This window comes from Vitis vinifera, chromosome 16 (genome assembly GCF_030704535.1).
Source record: "Vitis vinifera cultivar Pinot Noir 40024 chromosome 16, ASM3070453v1".
NCBI classification, from domain to species: domain Eukaryota; kingdom Viridiplantae; phylum Streptophyta; class Magnoliopsida; order Vitales; family Vitaceae; genus Vitis; species Vitis vinifera.
The window spans coordinates 26,559,216-26,570,694 of NC_081820.1; the positions used below are offsets into that span (position 1 = coordinate 26,559,216).

General features: G+C 35.2%; 2 protein-coding genes across 2 annotated transcripts; one reads left to right on the forward strand and one right to left on the reverse strand.

The window, feature by feature from the left end:
* Positions 1-1,142: 1,142 nt before the first annotated feature.
* LOC100245198 (autophagy-related protein 13a) lies at positions 1,143-6,948 on the reverse strand. The gene is made up of 4 exons (XM_002269587.5): positions 6,544-6,948; positions 4,715-6,235; positions 4,423-4,604; positions 1,143-1,680 (listed from the first exon to the last, which is right to left on the reverse strand). Exons 2-4 carry the CDS (start codon positions 6,092-6,094, stop codon positions 1,368-1,370), a joined length of 1,875 nt encoding a protein of 624 aa, XP_002269623.1. The 5' UTR covers positions 6,095-6,235; positions 6,544-6,948; the 3' UTR covers positions 1,143-1,367.
* A 3,388-nt stretch (positions 6,949-10,336) lies between these two features.
* On the forward strand, positions 10,337-11,352 carry LOC100267499 (protein RESPONSE TO LOW SULFUR 3-like). The gene has a single exon (XM_002269630.5). It carries the CDS (start codon positions 10,691-10,693, stop codon positions 11,102-11,104), a length of 414 nt encoding a protein of 137 aa, XP_002269666.3. The 5' UTR covers positions 10,337-10,690; the 3' UTR covers positions 11,105-11,352.
* The last annotated feature ends 127 nt before the right edge of the window (positions 11,353-11,479 follow it).

The window sequence follows — 11,479 nt, forward strand, 5'->3', positions numbered from 1 at the left end:
ACTGTTAAGCTTCAGGCCAAGACTGAGTAAGCAACACTAGGAGCTTTCTCGCTGCTGGCGGAGACGATGCGGTCGCTGCTGAAGCTGTTGGCCCGTTACCCACAAAACATTTCAAAATAGGATCATTATCAAAGCCAAAAAATACAAAAAAAAATTTGAAAATGCGGAGATAGAGTTAAAGATGGAGACCTGAATCGGGCTTAGTAGCGGGTTCAGGGGTGGAGGAGGGATCGTAAGGGGAGTGGAGGTGGGCGGCGGTTTTGGATTGGAAGCAATCCATCAACAGCAGTGCTCCACATGGACAAGGACAGGGGCCAGACTAGAGCGGCATAGAAGGAAAGAAGCAGCGAAATGGGGAGACGTTTCGAGTGTTTGGGGCGAGACATCGAGCGAGTGGTTGCAGCAGAGAAAGAAGAATGATTGGAAAAAAAGAAAGTGAAAAGGGAACAGACGACGAGAGATGGAGAAAGAAAATTTATCCCTTTCATACTGCCGTGCTTGGTTCCCGAGAAGACTGATTTTCATATTAAAATTTTTAAACATGATTTTGTTTTATAAAACGAGTGAAAACGATTTTTCGATCATTGTTGTCAAAAACCATTTTTTATATTAAATTTCTCATACAAAAGTTTGTCCTCAAAAACAAGTATGCATTATTTTCAAAAATTATTTTTAGAGATTGTTTTTTGAAAATGTTCCCATTCACATCGATTAGGTTATGTTGAAAAATGTTTTCAAAAACAAATATAAAAAACAAGTTTTAATAGCATTATTTACGATGCATTGTGAAATAAAAGTTTATTTAAAAACTAGAAATGTTATTAACCAATTTTAAAAAAATAGTTTTTTAAAAACAAATAAAAATAACTAAAAAATATTATCTCAAATTATTTTCGGTTTTTTTGGCTATCAAATATATTTTTTTCTGTTTTTTATTTTTGAAAAACAGAAAAGAAAATTGGTTTTGAAAACAATTAAGAGTCAGAGCCTTAGGGTTAGGGTCAGGTGGATCTCTGGCATTCCAGTTTTTGGGACTGATCAGCAGCAATCCCATCTAGTCTCCTTTAGGAGCTCCTAACAAATATATTCCCTAAAAAGCAGCTGCCTTCCCTGAAAGAAGACCACCAAGCAACCCAAGGATATAAAGCAAACTGGGTTCAATTTTAGTACACCAATGATTTCAACAGTATCCTCAAAAAAATTTAGCTTCTAAGCAACAAATAAACTGTCATCAGAATCAGGCAATTGATTTGAGGATGGTAACCAATTTTCAGTTATCATATGTACAGAATTTGTTAGTTTTCAGTTTCAGGAAAGTATGTATAAGAACCAGTATGTGGTACTGCTTTCCTTGAGGAGCAGGAGGCTTAAGTTTCTTCTCTAGTAACCACATGTGCTCCACTCTTAGAGAGCAGTAAGTCTTTCATTTCTTTGTAACTCCTGAGCTCTTCCAGTGCATCAGCTGTCTTTCGAGCCATAAAAAATTCAGATGCTGCACCCGCTTCTCCCTCGGGTTCAGTCTTCAAAGAGTGGGATGAGCAACAACTTGGATCTTGGCGCAGAGGAGGCGCCCTCCTTAGCATGTTAACAAGAACACCAACAGCAGCATCTGGTGATTTTCCAGTCATTGGAAATGCCAGTGAAGGAAACTCTGAGGCTCTTTTCCCATCAAGGTTCTGACTGTAAATCCAAAAAAAAGGGAAAAGAGTTTTGTCTGAGTGAAAAAAAACGTAAAAATTGCAAAAATGTAAAATATAGCTTGTAATATGTTTCTACATAGATGATGCTGGAAGGGATCAGTAGCCTACAGAAATTATCATAAGGAAAAAGAATAGAATGATTATTGAACAAGCACAAGCACATGTCTACTATTAGCTTAAATTAGTGGAAGCAATTGGAGAGAGAAAGTCCAAATTTCAAACCAATCCAATCTAACTATTAAAAGAAAATGATCTCTCTGGTTTCCCCATTCTTGTCTTGTGTTGGTGTTGGGGGTTGGGGTGGGGGGTCAGGAGAGAGGGAGAGAGAGAGAGAACTTGGAAACATCTATAGAGTGTGGGCTTCTAGCTTTTGGCCCCAAAATTTTCTTTTTTCACAGTTTGGAATTTCTTGGGCTCTTCCCTGCACAAGCAAGGATTTGATGCTTAGATGACACAGTGGTTTAGTGCACAAGAGTTGCAAGGAAGCTTAGAGATTTGCTCTCCTTTGTTGGACAATCTGGAAAAGAAAGAAATAGAATAATTTTCAAGGGGATAGAACAACCATAATTAGCAGTGAAAAGTTTCTTCTTAAAACGTCATTTCCATGAGCAAGCAGCTCAGGGAAAGCTAATGTAAATTCCTTTTTAGATTTTGTACATAGCTTGGCAGCAGTTTAGTTTGGCCTATTTTCTTTGGTGGTGGCTTGTATACTTCCTGTGAACTGGGTTACACCCCTATTTGTAATGAAATTTTACATGTATACACATCATTCAGATGCAACACACCCTAAAACCAATAAAAGCAATGATGAGGCACCAAACATAATATAATTTGAGGTTATGTATTTGTTTCATCTTTCAAACAGAGAATTATAGCAGTGTCCATTGCTATTCCCTTACCATTCCCCAGCCATTACCAGCATTTGACAGGTGAACCAAGAATTCACATCCAATGTGTCAGGATTTTGGGACCATGGATCTGACCATTCGAGCAATGAACCAAGAGATCATTTTTCCAAAACTCCCTCTCCATAAAATTTTCCATGGACATGAGGAAGATTGGATAATCACCAGCTAAAGGGTTATTTTGTGATTTTGAGGCTCCAAGTGTCCACTAAACAGATTCAAAATGGACCTACCCCCAAAAGATAGAGATTATACATGTAGTAAAATTGATTGGAACATCATGGATTTGAACAACTGGTGGAGGCCCTAATGAAGCGGCGGCAGTTTTGGATGTGTACTGCACCTCGAGACCTTGAAGATATTCTCTTTTATCAAACATTTGGGCCTGGCTATGGGAATGGAGAGTGCCTCCTTGCTTTAGTTTCTTCAAGCTTGTTTTAGTGTTGTTATTGATGGTTTCTTTTTAAGATGGGTGTCATCACCAAAAATTGGAATCAATTTGGATAATAACATGGGAATGGCAATAACAGAAAAGCCTGATACTAAATCTAAAGCCTAGTTAATTATTTTTAAGTTGGGAACAAAAATCAAAAGAAAAAGATACATGAAAATGAATAAACAAAGGAAAATCCTCTAAAGAAAGGGAAAGAAAAAAACAGGAGGGGAAAGATCAAGAGAACACACACACAAACACAAATCACTGAAAGGATTCAGAGATACAATCCACCGAGAAGATAGCAATGTGGCACATTCCTCCACCTTCATCTTTAATCAACTTAAGGTTGAGGCAGTTAGCTCCAAAAGACATAATTTTCTACCTGTTACCTACATTAGGTAATTTTTAGTTCTTGGGAAAGGTCTCTCAAAGGTGTTGGGAATTTACTGATAAAAGCGACAATTTTTGGGGGTTTTAAATTCATTTTAATAATTGCTATTAGTGTAATGTCAGATGGATGATAGAGTATTAGGCATTTTATTAGGTAAAAGAGTTCTCTCGTACTATAAACGGATTTTTAAAGACTGAAAACAGCTTTTTCAATAAAGTATAGAATGAAAATTGATATGGTTTGGATGGTTATCAAAAAAAATGATATGGTTTGGATGTGTTTCATTTCACTCTTTTAGTTGTTTCTTCTACCTTCTAGACAAGAAAATTGCAGAGTTCAAGAGCTACATGAACAATCCCCATTCCCACACCCTCAGGTAAGCTGTGAGACTATTGACAGTAGGTTTCCATGATCTTTTATTTTCCTTCTTTTTTTTTTTTCATTTTCTTTTTCTCTACTTCTGTCATTTATTTTCAGTGCTTCAAGAATAAATGCAAATCTCATAAGGATTTTCCCCCTTATTCCAAAGAACCTCAAGTCTAGTTACACCAAAGGCATAAAGTGAACCATTAAACATGCTCAGGAGGCAGCAATGCAGCTATAACTGTAGCCATTCAAACCGGATCCTCAACTCAGACAAACAAACAAATACCACCAAATATAATGAGAGGAATGCCCAAATTGCAGATTCTTTTCTAGAGCAAGTTTATCACATCATGTAACACATGCAGTATCAAAGCAATTCTCACTTGAAGCAGTTGGAGAAGCCATAAACCTACGACCAACAGTTTGAGATCAATGCATTTGGACATTTGTAGTTTAGTTGTAATGATCATCAGGGATGTGCCTTTACTTGGATAAATAAGGTTATTCAATCACACCGAAATTTATTGACAGAAGGCATGGAGACAATTCATCAGACTTATTAAACTTATGATGCCAAAAAAATGCCTACCTTGGTATAGTAAGAGAAGTGGTAAAGAAAGGTACCTGGCATGGGAATCTGTTGTATCAACATCATCCACATCAAAAGGACCAGAGAAGTCACAATCATCCAAGTCATCCTGGAAAGATAATCTGCTAGAGCATCTTGAAAAGCCAATACGTGGTGAGCCACTGGAAGATAGCAACCCTGAGAACCGCCCTGAATCATCTTTGCTATCTTTCAATACCTACAAAGCATATAAGAGAGGGCTTCAAAAACCAGCATAAGAGTTGTGGTGTAAACAATAAGAGCAAGAGTTCAAGACCAAAAAGTAGCTGCATCAGAAAACATGACTACCTTCTGACCAGAATAATTATTTGTTGTCCCAGAGTACTCTCCTATCCTTAAACCTTCTGTTTTTCTAAATGACCTATTTCCCGATGGAGACTCCTGTGATGAAGGATCATGCCTTGTGCTCCTGGGAGACAGAGGTGGAAGAGAATGTCTACTAGGATCAGATGAATTTGGCGAAAGGTACCTAGAGCCTCTGCCCACCAATGGAAGTGGGATAGTTACAGGAGCAGTTTCTGAAGAGAAACGAGAATACATAGGGTTACTACTGGAAAAGTATGTCGGGGGAGATGGGGACTGTGATGGCGAAAATGGAGGTGAAAGTTGATACTCATCAAAACTGGTAGCCTTCTGATGGGTTGGGGGTCTATAGTTTTGGACCCCATGACCATATATATCAAGAGGTTGAGTCGGAAGATCATATGGCATATAAGGCATGCGAAATGCCGGTGGAGACCCACTGAGAGGTTGATTTGGTGTAAAAGGAGCTGCTCTGTGGCCACCACTCGTCCAGCTGTGTGGGCGTTGAAATGGTGCAGAAGACGGAGATCGTACTCCTCGTCCTCGCAATGGAAAGGAAGTAGCACGAATACCCTTCTCTGACGAGGGGAAAGCCTTCAGAGGATCAGCAGCAGGGCTACCAACATAATCTGTAATAATCGTTGGCGGAAACGCTGTCAAGGGCTCAAGGTTGAAATCAGAAAGTGTTTGATGATATGTCACAGATATACAGAGGCGACCAGAAAGGGCCTCTACAGGCAAAAAACTATAATGCTTCATCACTTCCTCCTCTGCCCTTGAGAACGGCTCAGTAAATGATGAAACCTTGTAAATTATATCGAAATCGTAACTTTGAGTCAATGAACTTAGCAGCCGAAAAACCCGATAGCCAGGAAGAAGCCTTATTGTTGAATAAAGTGACCGCAAAAGTATGATCAACTTCTTGTAAATTTTCTTGTAGGTGGCTGAACTTTCACCAGTAGGAGTAGCCATCAACCGTGGAGACTCGTACTGAACAACCCACCTCTCTATTACAGTCTCAACCGATGTCCCTACTGCTGCAGTACTATATACATTGTCCATAGACGATGAAGAATTTGACCCTTCCCGAACAAGTATTATATCAATTATCATAGGATCCATCAAGTTCCTATGCCAGAAATGCAAATTATCCAAAGCAGCAGGGCGGTCTCCTAGTTGTAAACTGAACCATTTGTCACTCTTCCTAACCCGAGAAATCCCCGAAACATTACCACTCCGATCACGGGCCGGCCGAAGAGAAGGGATCCTAGAGTCTAGTACAATGTGCAAGCTCTTCAAAAGAAATTGCGAAACTATTTGTTCCAACCGCCCCAACTCGGGCTGAGGATGGCTCTGCAGATCCATGCCCCTCCACACAAACCTCTACATAAATTTCCAAGCCAACTCAAAACCCCCGTCCATGGCAGACCATTGACTATCAATTATGTTATTATATTGCATAATTTTCAGTTCTGAAGTCTCAGAGCTAGTCGAGGGTTTCCAAAGCTGCAAAAAATAAAAATAAAAAATCAAACAGATAAAACAGATGATCTTCTAAACAGAATTGCTCTGATCCACGGCCGACCAACACAGAACAACAGAAAAGCAACGAATTCAGAAACCGCCCCTAATGGCCGGAAAAATCAGAGAAATACTCCAAAATTATACCCAAAAAACAAATTAATTTGGCGGAAACCCGCGTGGGATCCTGGAAAATCGTAAACCAACCGACAGATCGAGAGATAAAATTCAAGATGACGACAAAGGGAGATGAAATAATTACTAAAATATAAAAAATAAAAATAAAAACTCACCGTGGAGACGATGGATATGGGGCTGCACATGGGAGAATTGAAGCTAGAAAACAGGGAAGATGGCGTAGAGTAGAAAACAAAAGATAAAATTTCGGAGCTCTCTCTGAATATTAATTAAAGAACGGTGCATGGACTAGAAGAACCAGAATTGGTTGAGGAAGAAGAAGATAACAGATGGGGTTTCTGCAGATTACAAAATACGTTTGTCCACGCTCCCATTAAAGCGCTCCTTTATCATCCTGCAATATAATATTGAAATCTTTAATATTTATTATAAATATTTAATAATAATAATATAAATAAATAAATAATGTGTATGATTGATGGCTGATTAGTTGATTCGGGCTGATCCTGTTCGTGTATGGTGGGTTGGTGGGAAGTTCAATTTTGAAAGGTTAGAAATTCAAATTTCTATTGTAAATAATAATAATAATAATAATAATAAATCTGGATTGAAAAATCAGTTAAAAGGTTGGATTTCGATGGCTTTAAAAAGAAAAAAAAATGATTTTATTATTTTTTTGGGATATATTATCATTTTTTTCACTTATTAATACGAGCAAAATCGAAAAACCTACAAACCAATCTAAACCAAACAATAATAATAAAAAGATTGATTTAGTTTGAGAATTTTGAAAACAAATCTTATTTTGGTTTTTGATTTTTTTATTTCATATATCACACCAATATTTTAAAATTTATATATAATTGTTTGATATATATTTTTTTATTATAGTTAAATTAATTTTAAATATATTCAATATACTTTTAATATCAAATCCAAATCAATAGATTTTAGGTTTAAAACAAAAACGAATCTACAACCCGATGGAAAAACTAGAAAATGTTATTAAGTTGGGTGAAAACAAATTTAGGAAAATCAAACCAAATCAATCTTAAAATATTTAATTTGATTTATTTTTTACTCAAAAATGAACCGAAACAAACTTTATTTATACCCTTACTATATCAGATAATGCTCATACTATCATTATTTTTAATTTATTAAATTAATATTTAAACTATATGAATCATTAATTTAATATTAAATATAATATATTATGTTAAAATCAAATCAAATTATTTATTTTTAGTTCATATTTGTTATCACATTCTTTTATAATTAATATTACTAATTTAATTATAAATATATTATTTTACTAAAAAAATTAATTTGGTATAAATATTATTGTGTATTTCTGAATTTTTCATTTCAAATTTATATCAAATTTAATATTGATAATTTCTTAAAATCTCATCTTCGAAAATTTCAATTTCATCATTAGATCCACATCGTGATGGATAACATCATAATATGGGCTTGTAGTAATGGCGGGTGGAAAAGTGGATTAGATCATAATTGGGCCTAGACCACTCCCAAGACAGGACCCTCCTAGCTGGGCCTTGCAACCGCCCAGCCCACAACGATGTAAATAGATTTCCCATAAAGGCCCAATTCACCATCCCTGATTCGAATAAAGCAAAAGATTTATGGTTTGTTTGGAAACTGTTTTCGAAAACCGTTCTAAAAAGCAGTTTTTAAAAACCATTTTTTTATGTTTTGTATAATAAAAGTCCATCTAAAAACCTAATTTTTTTTTTAAATATATTTTTAAAAAATATATATATTTATGTTTAATATTTTATTTTTAATCATTTTACATATTTACATAATTATTTTTTAAAATAACCCTTAAAAAAATTTAAAAGATATTATCTGATAACATCATATTTTTCATTTTTAAGAATAGAAAATGGTTTTCGATTATCAATATATATATATATTTTTTTTGGGTTATGGAGAACATAATTATGTTATCGAAAACTATTATGTAAAATAAAAAATAAAAATAAAAAGAGGGAAATGAGATATTGAGGTGTAAAGCGAGGATTGGATGGGGAAAAAAAATGGTGATATCAAATCATCAATCATCCATTTTTTGTCCCTTTCAAAATATGCCACGTAAGCATTGGTAAAATTAATAAATTTACGAATAATTAAATAATAGAACCACTAAGGCATCAAAGGTCGGAGTACGATAATATGGATTGATGCAAAGTAAAACCCTACCCAATTGATCCCATTCAAAGCTCCTACAATTATTAACTAGCGTCACCATCAAAAGGAATATTCCGTAGAATATTCATGGCAAAGGTGTTAGGTACGATTATCAATTATGTTAGTTGTCACACGTCTTTTATCTAATAGTGGTAATTTAGGATATTTTTTATGAGATAGATTTTTCATTTTTTGAGTCATATCCATCTTATAAAATTTGGAGTCATTATTTACATAATGTCACGGGGACTAGTCACGATCACTAAAATAATCCCCTCCATGAAAATTAAGTGGGTTATTATTAATAAATATATGGTTGCATGCGGTTAAATTGAGCAATCATATAAACTAAATAATAGAGTGGACACCACATGGCCGTAAAAACATTTTTATTTTGAAAGTCGCTTTCAAAAATAATTTGAAAAATCATTTGAAATACTCTGTCCATATAATCGATTGTTTCTGCCAATTTTATTATTACTTTTTAATATAATTCTCCAAATATGAAATGATTCTTCTAATAAGCATATTATAATGAAAGCGTTATTCACAAAAAAATGATACAAATTAAAATTATTTTTACCATGAGCACTTCTAAATGAGTTTGACCAGCACTAGTTGATATTTTGATATAAATAATTAAAAGATATATATTTGTTGATAATATTTTTTATACTATGATGAAATAAAAGAATCTCGTACCAAGTGGTGGTCTAGAAATTAATTTAAGTCATTTTATTTATATTTTCAAAAAATAAATTTAAAAACTTTACCTGAAATTTAAGAAAATATTTGAAAACTCTATTACCTTATTTAGTAATTGTTTTCTAAAATAATTATGAAAAATAGTTTTTTAACCCTATTTAAAACTTAAAATATTTTTAACTTGCTTTTAATATTATTTTTAAGTATATTTTGAAAATAATTTTTATATATAATATTTTGTTTTTAATCACAGTCTATGTTTATATATTATTTTCTAATATATATATATATATATATAATTAAAAATAACTAAAAAATATTTTTTAAAAACATTTTACTTTCTAATTGTCAAAAAACGTTACCAAACAGATAATATAATTCTAACCTTGCCTTTTTCATTTTTCCTTTTTCCCTTTTTTTTTTTATCTTTTTTTGAATTGGAAAATTTTCAGATGCACGTTGTAGGGTAAAGCGATTGTGAGTGGAGAAATCGAGGAGAACCACACCCTTCATCCTTTTAGGTTGTAGAATGGTCCAGACCCTTCTGGGTTGAGCTTGGCTGCTGCCCCACTGGGCCACTTCCCAATGCATGGTCCCCATCCCACCCAATGTATGCCAATCATTTTGCCTCCTCTCCCTCTTCTTTTATTATATTGGATTAATTCTCACGGTTGATTAAAAAAATCATTTTTGGGGATCATCCCCACCACTCTTTCGCATTTTATAATTTAGTCAATCTTTTGAGCCATATAAGGTTGGTTATACCAACAGAAATTTGTATCGTTGAGTGCTTCCCAATGCTAGAACCATGATAATTTAAACCCGATACAATTTTCACAATCCATCAATATGAATTATATTTCAAAGGGTAAATCTTCCAATAACCCTAAAAGAACTCGAATTGGTGATTATTGTAAAGCAAACCCAAGACCGTACCAATCGAACTACCCCTTAGGATTAACATGAATTGTTTTATAACAAGTGATATGATTATTAAATCCCGCTTTGATTTTTCGGCTGTTGCCTTTTTTTTTCAACATTTTCATAGAAAATATTGGCAATATTATTGAAAAATGTAATTACAAAGATATGAAAATAACGATTTAACCCCTGAAATCATGTGATCAAAGACTTGAAGAACATGATTCAAATTTTCATACAATAAAAAATTGACTGAGAAGAAAACAAGAGAACGTGGGGTTGAATCGGAAAGAGTCGCACTCTAGAAACAATAGGCGGTGTCGAGTGGGGCCAACGGCCGTTAGCGTCACGACGACTTAGCATTAGAAGCCAGGGGTCGGCCCAGATTAGAGTGATATACGATAAGCAAATACGTAAGCGACTTTCGGAGGAGCAGATACATTGAACCTGGACATAACATTTATGGCCTATAAAGAGGCCCCCTTCAATGCCATTAACGGGCAGAGAACACTCGCTAACTACAAAATGGCTCCCAGCATCGCAGTGCCAGTAGCTCAACCACGGCGGCCAGCCAAGGCGGCGAACCAGGAACAGGAGGAGGAGAAGGTGTTGAGGAGGAGAAACGAAGAGCTGGAGGAGGAATTGAAGAAGAGCCAGGACAGGGAGGAGAGGATGAGGAGGGAGCTGGAGAGAGCACGGGAGCGGCTGAGAGTGGCGGAGGAGGCGGAGGAGAGGCTGTGCTCGCAGCTCGGGGAACTGGAAGCGGAGGCCGTGGATCAAGCGCGTCAGTATAATAACCGGATAGTGTCTTTGATGAATCAGCTCTCTCAGGCTCACAGGCTTATCCAGCCTGGCCCTACTCCCGTTCCCAATTAGGTTTTTGCCTTTGAAGCTCGATCCTAAATCTGTACTATATCTCAAGGTTGAGGATTGAGGCGCGTTTGGTTCCTTTGTTTTTCAATACTTTTTTTTCTTTGTAATTAAGTTATGGTTTTCTAGCCAGAATGTTGATTTAAACCCTTTTCTGGGCATGTCTGATACAATTTCTTCTAGTGAAAGATTGTAATTTTGTGGGTCTGAATTTTGAAATACATTTCATGATAATTTAATTTTCTTTCTCCTCATATTTTTTTCCCTACAACCAAACAAAAATGAAATTTATAATTTATTTATTTATTTATTATTTCCTTATATTTAATATTTTTTTTCTGGACTTTTGATTTGCACAGGCAGCTCCAACAAAAATTGCCA

Bases quoted from the DNA above. Each gene is read 5' to 3' on its own strand.
- LOC100245198 (XM_002269587.5), bottom strand. From the start codon at position 6,094: ATGGATCTGCAGAGCCATCCTCAGCCCGAGTTGGGGCGGTTGGAACAA. The intron at 4,605-4,714 runs GTAGTCATGTTT...TATGCTTTGTAG, and splicing joins ATAATTATTCTGGTCAGAAG to GTATTGAAAGATAGCAAAGA. The intron at 1,681-4,422 runs GTACCTTTCTTT...TTGGATTTACAG, and splicing joins ACAACAGATTCCCATGCCAG to TCAGAACCTTGATGGGAAAA.
- LOC100267499 (XM_002269630.5), top strand. From the start codon at position 10,691: ATGGCCTATAAAGAGGCCCCCTTCAATGCCATTAACGGGCAGAGAACA.